This window comes from Astyanax mexicanus, chromosome 20 (genome assembly GCF_023375975.1).
Source record: "Astyanax mexicanus isolate ESR-SI-001 chromosome 20, AstMex3_surface, whole genome shotgun sequence".
In the NCBI taxonomy this organism is placed as follows: domain Eukaryota; kingdom Metazoa; phylum Chordata; class Actinopteri; order Characiformes; family Acestrorhamphidae; genus Astyanax; species Astyanax mexicanus.
The window spans coordinates 16793555-16812184 of NC_064427.1; the positions used below are offsets into that span (position 1 = coordinate 16793555).

Below are 18630 nucleotides of genomic sequence, written 5' to 3' on the forward strand. Positions count from 1 at the left end.
ATATTGCCAATATATATAGTATGTTACATGTCTATATCATGCTCTATAGAGATGTACTGACAAAAGATTAGGACTCTTTAGAGCAAACAAACAAAAAAACATGAACCTATATATTGGCACCATGCATAATTCTAAGCGCGGGCTAAAGGGCTATAAAGCCATCTTTTCTATTGTTGGAAAAGCGATTAGAGATTAGATTTTCATCTGCACTTTTGTGCATTTGAAAAAAAAAATACTTTTATTAACATCAACTTAAAATCTTTAAAAGCATATTTTATGAGTATGAATTTTAAGTAATGCCTTTATGTGTTTTTAACTTGTAAGCTAAAAAATACAATTCAGAATTCAGAAAGTTAACATTTTTAGATTGAAAAAATGGATATGCACATTTTCAGGTTTAAAAAATCTAATCATAAGTTTTCAATTATATTTTATTTATATGTATACAAATTTAGTCCAAAGGTGAATCATAAATAGATTCAATGATAATGATAATAAGATAATGATAAATAGATTCAAATTTATGGATCTAAGTGTTTAAAATTATTGACATACTGAACTTTTATCATTTATGATTTTTTATCGTTTAGCTAATTTTACCACTTCTAAAAGTTTAAAATAAAAATAGCATTGTTAAAATTTTTATTCATGCACTATGCCATTAAATATTTTGGTCAAAACATGCACAGCTCTGGAAAAAAATAAGAGAGCTCTTAAAAGAGTTTCTTTGTTTTTGACAAATTGAAAACCTCTGGAATATAATCAAGAGGAAGATGGATGATCACAAGCCATCAAACCACCAAACTGAACTGCTTGAATTTTTGCACCAGGAGTAAAGCAGCATAAAGTTATCCAAAAGCAGTGTGTAAGACTGGTGGCCAAGATGCCAAGATGCATGAAAAAAAATGTGATTAAAAAACAGGGTTATTCCACCAAATATTGATTTCTGAACTCTTAAAACTTTATGAATATGAACTTGTTTTCTTTGCATTATTTGAGGTCTGAAAGCTCTGCATCTGTTTTTGTTATTTCAGCCATTTTTCATTTTCTGCAAATAAATGCTCTTAAATGACAATATTTTTATTTGGAATTTGGGAGAAATGTTGTCTGTAGTTTATAGAATAAAACAACAATGTTCATTTTACTCAAACATAAACATATAAATAGCAAAATCAGAGAAACAGATTCAGAAACTAAAGTGGTCTCTTATTTTTTCCAGAGCTGTTTAGATACTTAATTTAGATTCAATGCAAACTACTGATATTTACATCAACTTTTAAGCTCAATATTACAGCTGTCGTCTCTGGAATGATGGCGCTCCATCCGATACAATTGGGAAACAAGTTGTTGAATACAATCAGATCCTCACAGCAATGCTCTAAACTCGTGAAGGCAGTGTTCTTACCAGGGCAGTAAAGACAGTTACTAGAAAAAAAGCAGGATACACTCTTCTAATACCTTTGAAGTTGTCCCAATAATTTTGCACATATAGTCCTGTCAGTGTAACTGACTTATCTTTGTCTTTTGACGTTTTTTCTGCAGGTGGTTCACGAGGACAGCTCACCAGCTGAAATTTACTTTTCTGTGAAAACGTCTCCGTCGCACGGCTTCTTACGACGCTACGCAGAAGGAGAACCTCACTACCAAGGAACCCTGGAGAACCCCATCGTATCCTTCTCACAGGACGACATCAATACAGGACACATCCAGTACGTGCAGGTCAAACCAGGACACTCCAACGACTCGTTCTCATTGGACGTCACCAACGGGATTCTGACCGTCAGTGACCTTATTGTCTCCGTGGAGATCATACCTTCACATATACCATTAGAAGTATCAAATCTGACCTTGAAAGAGGGATCATCAAAGGCTTTAACTCAGGACGTCATCAGGGTCACCAGCAGACACTTCAAAGGACTTCATTTCCAGTATCATGTGATAGAAGGTCCTCATCACGGCCATATAGAGCATTCCAGAATCCCAGGAGTCCCGATCCCGTCTTTCACCAGGATGCAGGTCAGATTTATGTTCGGTTTTGTCTTTTCTTTTTTAAAGCCCAAAATTTTAATCTTAGCTTAACCCTCCTGATTTGTTCTGGGTCAATTTGACCTGTTGTAAAGCTTAAAGATCTTGGAAAAATAGTTTAAAGTATTTTTTCCGTTACAAAACTTCTTTTGCTTGGAGGTAAAATCCGTCTGTCTGGTTTGAGGGGTTAAAAGCTGAGATTAGTGTATAAATCTAAATGTTTTACCTTTTAATTAAAAAATATGAAAAGTTTTTTATGAATTATTTTTTTCAGTATTAAACTTCTTCGGCTTGCCTTAATTTATTAGTGTAATCAACATATAATAATATGAAAATGGTTCATCTCACATATTTGCAGCAACCAGCCCCTGCAAAAAACAAAAACTAAAACATACAGAATTGCAATGTTATGTTTTAATGTAATGTAAGAGTATTATGTTTTATATGTTGGTCTTTCAAAAGTAATAAAGTAGTGAAATATATTTTAAAAAAGTTAAAATATGGACTTTTTAAATGAAGATCGAGTGAATTATCCTAATTGAAGCACTACCTGTTATAGATAAGGAACACAATTACACTAAATATTGATAGAATAATTAGTAATGGAGTTAGTAATTTAATATTTACACCGATTGTAAGGATTTTTTTTTTTGTTTTAGACCCGTTTTGGATAATTTAACATGCACCAAATTCAAAAATGTCAAATTAACCCCGGAGCACCATTGCTGTTACTGACAAATGAACATAACAGGAGGGTTAAAACCATACAACATTTTGGACACCTAAAATTCAGTGTTTTTTCATTATTTAAAAAAATTCTGAAATTAAAGTAGCTCCTCTTGTTTCAATGATCAGTTTTGGACATCTCTGCTGGATTTTCTCAGTCAGCTTTATGTTGAAGAGTCACCTGGAATTCAGGCTTTCAGTTAACAGCTGTGCTGAACTCATCAAGAGTTAATTTCTTGAATTTCTTGTCTCTTAATAAAGTGTTTGAGAGCATCAGTTAAAGTAAAGTAGTGAAGAGGTAGAGTTACAGGTATACAGTGAATAGCTCTATTTGAGTAATGTTCCAATCCAGATTATGAGACGCAAGAACTACTTAAATAAGTAAAGAAAATAATTTTAGTCAAGTTTAGTCAATCTGAAAAGAAAAATTTCAAAAACTTTGAAAGTATCCTGAAGTGCAGTCACCGTAAAGACCATCAAACATGTTATAATGATGAAACTGGCACTCATTAGGACCGCCTCAGAAAAGGAAGAGCAAAAATGCTTTTTTCTGTCTATAACGCTTAGGTTAAAGAAAAGTAGAAAAGTAATATTCTACTACAAAATCTATATTTACATTGCATTGGGAGCATGTGTTTAATATTTTACAGCTCTGGAAAAAAAACTCTGGAATATAATCAAGAGGAAGATGGATGATCACAAGCCATCAAACCAAACTGAACTGCTTGAATTCTTTTTGCACCAGGAGTGGCGGCATAAAGTTATCCAAAAGCAGTGTGTAAGACTGGTGGAGGAGAACATGATGCCAAAACTGTGAATAAAAACCAGGGTTATTCCACCAAATATTGATTTCTGAACTTTTAAACCTTTAATGTAGTTATTTCTCATTTTCTGCAAATAAATGCTTTAAATGACAATAGTTTTATTTGGAATTTGGGAGAAATGTTGTCTGTAGTTTATAGAATAAAACAAAAATGTTAATTTTACTCAAACATAAACCTATAAATAGCAAAATCAGAGAAACTAATTCAGAAACTGAAGTGGTCTTGTCATTTTTTCCAGAGCTCTATATTTCATATTGATCTTTTTATTTCACAAGCCATGTCATGGTGAGCACAGAATTGCAGACACGTGCAGATACTGATAAAATAATACGTTTATTATAAAAATAAACAGATGTAAGACGTGGTTGATACAGAAAATGGGTAATCATCAGAAACCAGAGCAATGTAGACAAAACCATACCATAAACGAGAGACAGTCCAGAGTTCATACACGAGATATCCAATGTCAGAGGTAATCCAAGAGGCAATAGTGAAAACACAGTCCAGGTAATACACAAGCAATCCAATATCAGAGGCAAAGGCAATAATCTGCGTCGAGAAAACAAAACAAGGTCATACACAAGATAAACTGAGACAAGAGATATAGAACGCTTTGTAATGAGGAGAACCTACAATACGCGGCGTGGGTGTTTGTGTGGAGTGCTCTTTATTAGTGCCAGTAATCAATATTCAGGACTTCCTGGAGGAAGCAGGTGAGGTGTCACGTGATCAGGTGAGTGCGTGATGTCAGCGGGTGGTGCATTCTGGGTAATGTAGTTGTTGACCTGAGAACCTCCGTTAGAGCTGGGTTTGGAAGGGACAGAGGAGCTAACAGCACCAGACGTGACAAGCCAACTAAACACGACTAAATCACAATAAATTAGTAAAAAATTGCTTATACTTTTCTTTATTGGCTCTAGTACTACTGTTTTTTCAGTGAAAACAGCAGGACTAAGCTACTGTTTGTTTCTTTGCTTTATAAACTTGTTAATTGGCTGGTTCATTGTCTATTCTGATGGACAACAGCTTCCAAATAGTGTTATATACAATAAAAAATTCAAAAATAAAGAAAATACACAATGTCCATTGTAATGGATGCAGGATCTCAAAGGGTTAATTTCTCAATACTGTTCAAACAGACATTAAATCTCCATATGTTTAAATGTTTTGTTATATTTACTTGTTGTACAGGTGGAGCATGAGTTTATATACTACGTTCATGACGGCAGCGAGACCACAGTGGATAATTTCACACTGGTGGCGAATGATACGGATCTCCGTAAGCAGAGTCTTCCTCATATCATCCACGTGACGGTGATGCCCGTTAACGACGAGCCTCCGGTTATAACGGCCAACAGGATCCTGAGGGTGAGCTAAGACACATATAGCACATAGAAATGTTTTATTTGCTTCAGAAGCTACAGCTTAAAGTTTATTTCTTAGATAATAAAACAATAACAAAGAGCAATAAAACATGACTATAGTGATGGGTACTTAAAGGTGAAATCTGGTGAGAAATGGACAGACAAACGCAGATACCCATATACAATCGTTAGGAAGGGCAAGGCAAAAGAGTAGCCAAAAATATTAAAAAATGAGTCGGAAAACGAAAAAACAATCAAAAGAAACGCTTAGCAGAAGACTCAAAGCTAGCAAACTAGACCCAATACCCAGAAAGGAACCAAGAAAACAGGGGTATTTATACAAGGCAGTCTAGGTGTGAGCAATCAGAAGCTCGGCGAGCATGAACACCCTAGTGTTAGGTACTTAAATAAAAACATTAAATAAAGTTAATAATCCATATGCAATTTTGTATTTGTAAATTTTTGATTGTGCCAACAAAATTTTACGTTTAAATTATAAATAATTTTCTTTTGTTTGGCTAAATACCAAAAGTCCTTTTTTGACATTTTCAGCCTCTCACAATTTTGGTTGCTTTTTTGGTACAATATTCGGTGCTTTCCTACATGTAATATGTATACTGCTGCATTATGCTAACTCACTGATGTACAGTCACTACTTTTTGTATGATTTTTTAAAAATTATTCTAATATTAGTGTTTTACTGGTACCCGTATACAATACTCTGCACTTTAGACAGTTTATTATATGAATAAAAGTAAGTTAAAGAAAAAGGTTTTTTTTCTTTGCAACTTTAACCTGCAATGAAAGGTAATGTAAACAGATTTAATTCCGCGTAATTTTTGCAGCTTTTCCATTGGTTCATTTTATTGCATTTATTAACTGCCAGAGGCACTGGGTGTCTAAATGTGGAGATACTAGGTTTCTGCACAATAGGAAGCTGATCTGAGGTGTTGTAGGCCGGATTTATCTCACTGCATTCTTTACATTCCACACTTTATCCCCCTGAGTGAGATCCAGCGGGTTTGTTTGTAAAGAGGCCCTGCAGGACTGTGTGTGTGTGTGTGTGTGTGTGAGTGGTTGTGTGAAAGTGTGTGCGTTGTGATGACTACATGCTGTGTGTACTCCATCATCATCGTTGTGGTGTTTAGCTGAGTGTGAAAAGTGAAGGTGAGTGAGAGGTGAGTGTGACTGGTGAATGTGAATAGTGAGTGTAAAGGGTGAGTTTAATAGTGAGTTTGAATGGTGAGAGGTGAGTGTGAATGGTGAGTTTGATAGTGAGTGTAAATGGTGAGTGTGAGTGGTGGATGTTAATGGTAAGTGTGAAAGTTGTATGTCTGTAAATAGTAAGTGAGTGGTGTGCATGAATAGTGATTGTGAATGGTGACTGTGAATGTTGAGTGTAAAAGGTGAATTTGAATGCTGAGTGTGAACAGTGAGTGTGAGTGGGGTGTGTGAATAGTGAGTGTGAATGTTGAGTGGTGAATGGTGAGTGTGAGTGTGAATAGTGAGTGCCTAAACCTTTTTGCTCCAGGAGGCTGTAGCATAGTAGCATTAAATGGGCAAAGAACAATATTATATTAAATTCTTTATTATAAATATATAGGGACATTTTGTCTCTTTCTACTATGGGGGTTTATATATTTTACACATTTCCTCAATACAGTAAACATACATTACTCAGCACTCAAGTAACTTGAGTACCCTCTAGTAATTAATAAGTAATATATTTTAATGTAATAATTTAACTGAATTACAGTTCTGCGGATTGTGGATTACAGAATGCACACGGCTAAAATATATGTAAAATATATGTACAGGTCCTTTTAAAAAAAATAGCATATTGTGATAAAGTTCATTACTTTCTGTAATGTACTGATAAACATTAGACTTTCATATATATTTAGATTCATTACACACACCTAAAGTAGTTCAAGCCTTTTATTGTTTAATATTGATGATTTTGTCAAAAAACTCAAAAAATTTGCATATTTCATCCGGCCAATAAAAGAAAAGTGTTTTTAATACAAAAAAAATTCAACCTTCAAATAATTATGTTCAGTTATGCACTTAATACATGGTCGGGAATCCTTTTGCAGAAATGACTGCTTCAATGCGGCGTGGCATGGAGGCAATCAGCCTGTGGCACTGCTGAGGTGTTCTAGAGGCCCAGGAAGGATGCTTCAATAGCGGCCTTCAGCTCATCCAGAGTGTTGGGTCTTGCATCTCTGAACTTTCTCTTCACAATATCCCACAGATTCTCTATGGGGTTCAGGTCAGGAGAGTTGGCAGGCCAATTGAGCACAGTAATACCATGGTCAGTAAACCGTTTACCAGTGGTTTTGGCACTGTAAGCAGGTGCCAGGTCCTGCTGAAAAATGAAATCTTCATCTCCATAAAGCTTTTTAGCAGATGGAAGCATGAAGTGCTCCAAAATCTCCTGATAGCTAGCTGCATTGACCCTGCCCTTGATAAAACACAGTGGACCAACACCAGCAGCTGACATAGGTTAATTTTTATCATTTCATTATGGAAAAGAATGAACTTTATCACAATATGCTAATCTTTTGAGAAGGACCTGTATATGTATATGACGTATATAAGATATGTTTGTTTATACATGTGAAATACATTTTAAGTATGTTACTTTTTTTTCTAAAATACAGTTCATACTGAAAAAATGTAGTTCGGATTATATAGCAAATTATATCTACAAAATATACTATATAAAATATGTATTTTGCAATATATTTGCAAACAATAAATAATAAATAAATATATCTATCTATCTGTCTGTCTGTCTACTTACCTACCTATCTACCTATCTATTTGCTTATCAATCTATCCATCCTATGTTTCTTTATGGTCTTATTATTAATCTACCATACAGAAAATAATAATAAAAAAAATCATTTGTAATGTGTTGTTATATATGAAAAGTCTGGCCCGAGTCACAGTGCTGAATATTTCAGACTTGTGAGCTAAAAGAGGAAGGATTTTCCTTTTTCTGTTTTTGGGTGATTAATATTGCATTTTTGACTCAGCCTAGCTTTTCCTGCTTATAGTTTAATTAATATTTAGATGAAATCTGAATGTTACCACATGAAAAAAGTAGAAAAAAAGATTTACATTTCAAAATGTATAAAAAAGCCTAAATTGTATTCAGTGATGGTATAGTTACTTTGAAAAAGTAATCCGATTACTGATTACTGATTACTCCTTTAAAAAGTAACTTAGTTACTTTATGGATTACTTGATTTTAAAAGTAACTAAGTTACTTTACAAGTTACTTTATTAGTTACTTTCAGCAGCTGCAGACACCACCTCCCGCCGCCTTAACATAAACATTATAACCAGTTTTGCCAATACTCCCTTTATTGGAAAATGCATTTTTAACAGCAACAATTTATCTCTATTAAGTTGAACTATTTCCTAAAAAAATAAGTTTTTTTTTTATAAAAATAAAAAAATTTACTTCACATAAATATTTTTTTTTATAAAAAATAAAATATGGTCTTTCTTGATTTTACTAAACATAAATACTTGTTTTTATAAAAAATATATAAAATAAAGAAAGTCTTTCTTGACCTGACATATTTAACACTGTAAAACTGAACATTGAACTTGTTGTTCTCTGCAGGGCAGCAAGGAGTGGTTTTATAAAACAGAACCGTGTATATGGTCTAGACCAGGGATCACATATTTGCAGACTGCGGTCCGGGTCCGGACCCAGACGTTGTCCAATACGGACCCATACCGGACCCAACTACTGAGAAAGATTTAATTCTGACAGTGTTCATTTAAAGCACCGGAACTTTTCTTGTCTTTACGGTATGTGAGCTCTGCGCCACAGTGAACTTCCAATCACGTGTGGTGTAAAATCTTTAAATGCTCTCCTCTGCCAATCAAATTTGTGGCAGACCGCTGCCCTGGCTAGTGAATTGGGACGCGGCCGCAAAAAAACGCCTTTATAAAGAGATAACGGCGAAACCCGAGAACTGGCGAAAAAGGAAAACGGGCGGAAACTAAAGACACGCCGAGCGCGAGAGAGAGAGACAGGGGAGAAAGCGAGACGCGTGTGATTGGGGAAGAGCGGAGGGGGAATGGGTAAGGGAGCGGTGTGTGTGTGTGTGTGTGTGTGTGGAGGAGATGAGGTGGAGAGAGAGAGAGAGAGTAATGCACAGTGACTTAAATAAGTAACTTTAATCTGATTGTTCTGACATCACTGATTGTATTAATCTTTAATATAAATTGTACAATTGTTTGCCTATTGTTTTCATTGTTATCTGTTATCTGCAAAATGTCCTCATAACTTTCATTGGATGGTACTGAAAAACATTCGTATCCCAGGTCGTTTCAGGGCATTTCTTTTGGTGCTTTTATCTTGATATTATGATACTATGCACAGAGCAACTGCGAGATTCACATTATATAAAAATGCAGTTCACTTTAAGATCACATGAATCAAAGCACATTTAAAACATTAATCATTAATGAGTAAAAATGAGGAGTTTATAAATTCCACTTTTGCAGGTGTGGGTGGACTCCATCACTGAAATCTCTACAGATGATCTGAGCGCTGAGGACCTGGACTCCTCCCCGGAGAGCCTGGAGTTCATCATCACCCCCCCAACCAACGGCCACCTGGCCCTGAAGAGCGCCCCCTCCAGGCCTGTCCTCAACTTCACCCAGGCTCACATCCTAAACAGCCGGCTGGTGTTCGTACACAGCGGTGAGAAACCTTAAAACCCTACAGACGGATTTTCTGTCCAAAATCGCACCTAGTGTTCTCAGCTTAATTACTCAGGAATCCCTTCACACATAAACATAATCCATATATGATTAGAAAGAGCTGAACTTACTCTTTCTAAAAATAGTGATGTGATCCCAGTGCGGTAAAGCTAAATATACAAGAAACCCATTGAGAAAATCTAAAAAAGTGAGATCTCCTTCCCCAACCAATATTATTCACCTTTAGAGCTTCAAACATATTTATATGATGTTTCAAACCAAATAATATCAGTAAATGACTCAAAAGTGTCCCACAGAAAAAGTGTGAAACTACCTGCTTTACTCAAACTAAAGCTAGGTATGGTGTGCGCACTACTTTATATAGTTTTTATTTTACTTGCACATTTTTACTGAGTAGTTATTTTGCTCAAATTTTTTTTATATAGACTAAAAAGTTTACATTTTTGAATATATTTTTTGTGTGTCCTGATTAAAATACTGAAAGGTATAGGCTGCTCTGAGTGTCAGGTTTTTAGTGTCTACATGTATCCTAGAGGTGTGATTATCAAGAGAAATAACTCCGCCTGATGCTGTTTCTCCATTTATTTTATCAAAGTAATAATTAATAACCATGTAATGAACTCAAATCATCAATATTCTTATGCTTTCATCTCATAAACACTCTAGTCTAACCATTTTTTTAAATATATCTTTGGTGTGAATATATTTATAGTCTATACATTCAAAAATAAGAAAAAAAATGGATAAAATTTTGAATAAAACATGATCGGTTAAATGAAAATATAACAATTCTGCTTCCTTTTACATTTTAAATGATTATATTTTTGAGCAGTCGTATGTCTTCTGGAGTAAAAGAGATCAGGGCATGTGACTGTCTGATATAATTACTGTGTTATAAGACCTGAAAGAGGAACTGAAAACAAAAACCAGCCTAGGGTTCAATGGGTTAAAGAACAGTCTGGTCTACCAGTGCTCTAAAAACTAGTACGCAATCTTCCTTCTCTAAACAGTATCAGCAGGTATCCCGATACTTTTGTCCATGTAGTATATCTCATTTTTTCCCCAACAGGTGCGCTGTCTGGAGGATTCCACTTTCAGGTGAATGATGGAGTAAACTTTGCCCCAAGGCAGATCTTCAGCATCACCGCCCGGGCTCTGGTTCTCACCCTGGAGAGGAACCGCGAGCTCAGAGTATTTCCAGGTAATTTACCCTATTTTTTGGAATATAAGGTACACTTAAAATATTTAATTTTCCTAAAACTCGTCAGTACTAAGCGCTAGCTCTTTGGCGTACAGAGGTGAATATTATCAGATTTGATTTTTTGTAGGTTCCTCCAACTTGATTTCTGTAGAAGACCTTCTGATCGTCACTAACGACTACGATGATATTCACGGGAATCGCACCATCGTCTTCTCCGTCACCACACCACCCAAACTGGGCAGACTGGTCCGGATCCAGGAGGACAATTCCACTGAGACGAAGCAAATTTCCACATTCACCCAGAGCATGGTGTGTTTTAGATGCTTGAGTTTGGACGTATACAATATGCCTTACCTACTTATCTACTTCATACTTTTACAAGATTTTTCCTGTATTTGTTTTCTCTGAAAATAACCATACAGTGGCAGAAATAAAACTATATATATATATATATATATATATATATATATATATATATATATATATATATATATATAACATTTACATGTTAATTTTAACAAACTTAGCCATAAAAATGATTTTCTGTAACTCTAAAAATGTGCTATGTTTTTTTTTTTTTACCAACATTTGCAACAATTTTTCCTTGCATTTCAAAAAAATTTGCAGAAAACGTTTTTCAGGTAAAAATATCACTTACAAATGACCATCATTTAGATGGTAGGTTTTAAAATAAATAAAGAAAAATAAATGAAGGCTATGTTGATTAAATCTCTCGCTCTCACATATATGCTGGCATGTTTCCGTTCCAAGTGGCTGGATGTGGAATATGAAGCTAGAATTAATTTCCTCTACTTTATTTGTGCAAGCAATGTAAAATGGATTTAAATAACAATAAGAAAAGGTGTGATTATTAGTGATTAATAGCCGAATTCTGATTGTGTAATATATCCTGTTTCCCAGATCAAGGCGAACGTGGTTCTGTATGAACACACTGAACCGGTGGGATGGGCGGCGACAGATTCCTTTATCTTCACTGCATTTTCTCCTCCAGCTTCTCTCAAACCACAGACCTTCAAAATCCACATTTCCTACGACAACACCAGCCCAGAGCACAGAACCGTCCTTCTGGCTAACAGCGGTAATGTCTTCTTTCTCCTCTCACTGTTGAAGAGTTTGTAAAGTGGAGGCCTTTTAATATGTTTGCGCTCTGCCTGCTGAAGCGCATCTAATCTAATTTTTTTGGGAAAGACTTGATACGGAAAGGAATCCACCATTCCACAAGTCACGTCAGGCTGTGTTATTATAATGTCGTCATTATATACTAATGTAATCAAGTGTACCAGAGCGTATTTGGAAGGCAGTGAAGTATGTAATACACAGCTGCATAAAACACTGAAGGTTCTGTTTGTGCAATTTCCAAATCTAATTTTTCCTGTATCTTGTTTTTTTTTTACTGTCAGGTGCTGTTGTGGCTGAAGGCAGTCGAGTTACGATAGATAAGTCAAGACTGGATGCCTCGAACCTTTTGGGAAAGCTTCCCGAAGAAGAACGCCACTCGTACGAGATCTGGTACGGTGTCACCACGCCACCGCGCTACGGCACAATCGTCGTAGGAGAGAGGAACCTAACTCGTGAGAAACCCAACTTCTCCCAGTTCATCCTCAACAAATTTGGCATCACATACGTCCACGATGACTCTGAGACAACCTGGGACAACTTCGGATTTGATGTGTGGTTGAATCCCAAAGGGAAACCTACTCAAAGACCAAAAGACGCAGATCTTTTGGTCTCTGAGACGTTCCACATCTCGGTGACTCCTGTAAACGACCAGCCTCCCTTTTTCAAGACCCAAGCTCCTGGTCTGAGGGTCATCAAAGGAGACACGGTAGCTTTGAGACCTGAGAACCTTCTAGTGGAGGACCTGGACACTCCACCCGAGGACATTCACTATACTGTAATCAACAAACCCAACAATGGCTTCTTGGCCTTGACAGGAAGGCTAAACGAGTCTACGGTCACTTTTACCCAAGCGGATGTGAACGAAAGAAGAGTTTACTTTGTTCAAGATGGGCATCCAACCTCAGGAATATTCTACCTAAGCGTAACCGATGGTTTCCACCATCCACTCTACAAACTCTTCAACCTCGAAGTCGACAATGTCACCATCACTGTGGTGAACAACACTGGGCTATCTCTTCTGCAAGGGCAGACTACGACCACCCTGACCCTTCAACACTTGGCGGCAGTAACCAACAAGAAAAACATCACCATAAAGTATCACCTTACTTCGCCACCGAGTCACGGTAGGCTCATGATCATGGAAGAGGCAGCTATATGCTTTGATCATGAAGACCTTCGGTTGGGAAGGGTGTCTTATCACATGACTGATTTGTCCTCATCTCAGGATAGCTTTGAGTTGGCTCTTCTTACCTCTGAAAGCAACCTGACCAACCAGGTAGTCAACATCACGGTCAGGCCGTTGATCCACCTCGGCGAACATGTCTGGATTGCAGAAGGTGTCCCTGTGAAGCTAAGGAAGGATGTTCTGGATGCCACAGAGCTTGCTTCCATCAGCGCCAGCGATCCAGTCTTCGAAATTCTCATCCCTCCAAAATATGGAAAGCTAGTCAAAGCAACCTATGGCTTGGGTGGTTCCTCAAAATCTGTGGAATCGTTCTCCTTTACGGACATCGAACAAGGCAGGGTTGCCATTGAGGAACACATCAACTTGACCGTATCTAGACATGACAATGCAACAGCAGTCAGAAGAAACATAACCGCTAGTGTACTTCATGACTCGTTTGTGTTCCTCTTAAAGGCAACGAATGTCCAACCTGCCAGAGGAGAGTTCTCTTTCCTCGTCTTACCGTACGATCCGAAGACAGGAAAACATGTCATCGTAGAACCTCCGATGCAACCGACCAGACATCCTTCAATCAACAGAACCACCAATCCAGTGTCCCCAATGAACCATCCATCGCACACACATCCAACCACACGACCACATCGAATCCCCGCAAAGACGAGGTCGAGACATCATCGCTTTGGGAATCACACTCGAGTACGGTCCCCGGTATCTACCGCACCCAAATCCTCTTTGGGAAAGCAAGACGAGTCCCTGAAGAACACTCCAGTCTGGGTGGAGTCCCTGCCAAGACCTGCCTCCGACCCCCTGCTCATCATCCTGCCCTTCCTGGCCTGCTTGCTTCTCATCGTCATCCTGGTTGTTCTTATTCTGGTCTTCAGGCACAGAAGAGAGAAGCGAGCCCAGCCTGCGATGATCCCAGATCTACCGGAAAGCTCTGGAGAGGACATTCTGCCACACAGCCCTTATATGGGTCCATCTGAAAGAAGCCTAACCGTCCCCTCAGTCGTGGTGACGCCACTAACTCCGAGATGCCCCATAAACCCAGTTCTAGAGGCAGTGCACAATGCTGCATTAGTGCCAGCTATTGCACCTACGGACTCTCCACTGCTTCTCTGCACCTGGACTCCCATGATGGGTCATGATGGGATTCACCGGGTCCCACCTGGCACGCCAACGCTCAGACACAATCAGTACTGGGTTTGACACAAGTATTCTGAGTGAGGGATGAACCTCCAATGATCTCAGATCTACCGGAAGACTCTGGAGAGCGTCCAACAGAAGCTTAAAGGAGAACTCCAGTGTAAAATGAACTTTTGTTGTAGTGAAACATGATAAAAAGTTCTTATCTTTAATGAATAGCACACCTCCGTTCTCCCACAGCGTTCCGAGATCCAGAAATTTTAACAGTTTGTCCAAACACCCTTCAGACTGGGCGACACAGGGCATAATTTACCCTGATAAATCGCTTTTTCTGCCATTACGGCCGAAACTGAACTGAAAATAACATCTCTGAACGCTGTCGGAGAATTGAGGTGTGACATCAAAAGTAAGTACTTTTTATCATGTTTTACTACAACAAAAGCCTATTTTACACTGGTCCCTTCATTTGTGGTGACCCCACTTACTTTGAGATGCCCCATTAACCATGTTCTAGAGGCAGTGCACAAACAATGCTGCCTTGGTGTACCTGGTGGACTCCCATGTTGAGCTGAGATGGGACTCAACGGAGCCAACCTGGCAACCCAAACCTCATACCAGATCAGTACTTTGTTTCAAATGTTCTGGTTTGCAAACCTAATTTTGAACCGTTTGCCACGTTTACAACCAACAAAAGTAGGTTCTAGAACCAGTAACTATTATTCACAGTCGAATACTTGGTTCTTCAGTGCGAACCGTGACCATTTTTGTTCACCGTCGCTTTGTGCAGCGCCCTCTGTTGATGTTGACGATTTCCATTAAAACTGGTGGAAACGTAGGTTTGTTTCCACAGAACTGGTTCAAGAACCAGAGTTCTTTTGGTGGAAAAGAGCCATGATGACTCGAGATGGGACTCACCAGGGTTCTCCATCCACTCCAACGTTCAGACCGAATCACAAGCCCTCTGCACTGAAAAAAATTATGAAAAAAACTTTTGCAACTTTCTGCATTTGCTTTTTTTTTAAAAGTAAATTTAATTTCATGTAAATTTAATTAACTTCAACTCAACTTCAACTTCAATGTAACAATTAACTAAATGTTACATAGAGTAAATAAGTGAACTGAACTTCAGTCAATCCTTTCTTTTAGTAAACTTTACTTCATTTCTGCAAACAATACTACCTAGTTACAGTTACTTCATTTATACAATATTACTCAAATAGTTTATGATACATAATATATTATAATTGCTGAAATGTAAATATTTTTAGTTAAAACACACATATTACACTGTCTCAACACATGGACGGCATGTAATACATTCTTTATACTAGTAAACTAAAAATAATGTATTACATGCCATCCATGTGTTGAGACAATGAGACTTGGTCTGTATACAAAATAAATCTTTGAGATTATGTAAATATTTAAATGTGTGTTTTAACTAAAAAAAATTATAATAATATTGTATAAATGAAGTAATTGTAATTAGGTTATATTGTATTCATAAATGAAGTAAAGTTTACTAAAAGAAAGGATTGACTGAAGTTCAGTTCACTTATTTACTCTGTGTAACATTTAAGTCTTGAAACCAAGTTGAAGTTGCTTAAATTTATTTTATTAATTAAATAAAAAAAAAAGCAAAAAAAAGTTGCGAAACCTTTTTTAAGTAAATTTTACTCATCATTTTTTACAGTGTGACAGCTGAATCAGGACCCTGTACAAAGTGTAAAACCTGATATTCTGCGTTGGGTTGTGAAATTAGGCAGAATTATTATGAGTGTCTCTTAACGCCCCCCTGTGAGTAGAAGTGTTTGCTAACCAACAGGGTTTCTGGCATTCAGTTCAGGCCTGGAGAGGGTTTGGCTTTTTTTCAATGCTGAAATTAATCGCCAAATATTCTCACTGTTACACCCAAAGTATTTGAGCCAAGTATGTTTGAAAAGTGTTGCACAGCTGCAGTTTATTGCCGTTTATGATCACTCAGCTTGTGTTACTGCAGTGTTTTGGAACAGTACTGTAACAGTACACGGATCAGCTAGTGGAGGCAAACCAGGGTTAAGATAATGTCTTCGCATTGGATACATAAATTCCTGCCAGATAAAGACGCGCCCCAATTGCACATTAATACTAACAGGTTCTTGAGAATGAAGTATAGAATAAAATATACATGAAAGTCAACATTGAATGCATTTTTTTGCAGGTTTATTAATCAGTTCATTAATTTTGTCACTTTTTGCCAATGCATGAATAAAAAATCCTAAATGCATCTTAACATAAAATATACATTACCTAACACTATAAGTTAAGTGAACACCAGAGGTGGAACGTAACGAATTTAATTTACTCATGTTACTGTAATTGAGTAGATTTTATGAGTAATTTGTAATTTTTAAAGTAGTTTTTAAAAAAGTTATGCTACTTATCGATATGTGCTTCTTTACGGCACTGCACATGTGCTGACCAACAGTTTTTTTTTGTATGATTTCATGTTTTTAATGATGATTTCTTAATTTTTTTATTGGAAACATTAAACAAACATGTAAATAGCAGTTAAAGCATAGCAATGGCAAGTAAAAAAAAGAACTGGAAAACAATAAAAATACAGTTTATAGTCACCTATATGACCATAACATTTTAACAGAAAATAAAAAAAATGGATCATAGAAACTTATGCCACTTGTTTTTAAAAAAATGTTTTATGGGGTGGTCTGAACAAATACTGCCTGAAAGGTCCAAATTATTATGCGGAATAATAGTTCATTAAAAATTATTTAATTTATGATTTATATTTTTATAATTGTATGATTTATCAAATAATTAAAAGTAACTATGTAACTTTTACTCAAATTACATTTTAAATTGAAAACTTTTTTTACTTTTACTCGAGTAGATTTTTAGATGGGTACTTTTACTTTTACTTAACTAGAATTTTGGCAAACTAAAGGTACTTTTACTTAATTACAATATTTTTAATTAATTATTCCACCTTTGGTGAACACTTTCACATTTGAACACATTTTAACATCCCAGAAACATACCAACAAAAACAATTTGACTTAAAATATATTAGTCATTGTTCGGTATAAATTGTTTTGTCTTTTCACTTATTCGGCCAAAGACTGAAAATGCATTTTTTGTTTTCTGTTTTTTTTTTTGCAGCTACATATTCTAGTTGCTGAATATTCAGTGCATACCTATCAAATCACCATGACACACATACAGAACTAGTTGGTTTTAAAGTGTGGTTCAGATCTACTAAATTTCCCCACAATGTACTACTTTTCAAACCTGCACTACTAAACTCTACTAATGTAGCGTTACTCCTTATGCAACTGGGATGCAGCTCTATGCAGTGTCTATTTTGCTCTGATGTATTTCACTGTACCTTGTTGCCTGTTTATATTTCAAAATATAGCCAGACTATTCATGGAAATGTATCATTTGTTATTAAATATGGTTGTTTAGTTTAAATTACGTCCATTAAAAAACTCTTGGTCTCTATCGTACACCTTGTGCAAGGTGCGATGTGATGCTCGTTGCTATCTTACACCCCGTCAGCAGTCTATTTTCACATCTTGCGCCTGCACTGTTAAAATAGTGTCAGAGTTTAGGAATAAATCTAATCTGATGGGCGTGGTTGTCTGCTGTAAGTGAGGTGTGTTCAGGTAAATAACTGGTGTGTTTCTATATATTTTGGTGGTGGAAAACATAGGTGCTCCACTGACTGATTAAAACCCTGACAAGAGTCAACAGTTAATCGTCAGAGACCATTTCTTTAGGTGAAATATTAAATCAGTTTCAGCTGCAAATCATGTATTAATGTTTTAATTGAGCGACTTTATATATATATATTGTTGACCAGACTGAGACGCAGAGGTACAAAATGTGATTGTGGACATTTTGTGATTTTTTTACATTACCGTAATTTGCACACTTACAATTCTTTAATTTTCCCAAAAACAACAGTCTGTTAACCACAGCGCTAGCTCTTTCACATTGAGTATATTGGACTGTAGTCTGCATGTTTACCGTGTTAAAAAAGCCACATAAGAAAACAAACCGCTAGCTGATATCTCCCTGGCTTACCAGAACACTCAGGGTTCCTCAGTGTAGCTCTGTTGGGTAGCGTTTACATCCTGCTAATGTTGCGATGGTTAGCTGCTAATGCTGCTGCACCCAGCCTTATTGGAAACCTGGAATTTCTAAGCTTACTGTAAATAAACGAAAGAAGTAAAGCAGCATAAAGTTATCCAAAAGCAGTATGTAAGACTG

The 18630-nt window shown here is 36.6% G+C and overlaps 1 protein-coding gene across 1 annotated transcript in view; it reads left to right on the plus strand.

Annotated features, from left to right (window-relative positions):
• Nucleotides 1–15369, plus strand: part of LOC103040857 (chondroitin sulfate proteoglycan 4-like) — a 29619-nt gene extending 14250 nt beyond the window's left edge. Inside the window, exons 4-10 of the mRNA XM_022680966.2 lie at nt 1543–2016; nt 4767–4943; nt 9470–9668; nt 10758–10889; nt 11017–11198; nt 11811–11988; nt 12311–15369. Coding sequence (XP_022536687.2) covers nt 1543–2016; nt 4767–4943; nt 9470–9668; nt 10758–10889; nt 11017–11198; nt 11811–11988; nt 12311–14421 — 3453 coding nt within the window. The 3' untranslated portion in view covers nt 14422–15369. The remainder of the gene's footprint in view (nt 1–1542; nt 2017–4766; nt 4944–9469; nt 9669–10757; nt 10890–11016; nt 11199–11810; nt 11989–12310) is intronic.
• Nucleotides 15370–18630: the final 3261 nt, after the last annotated feature.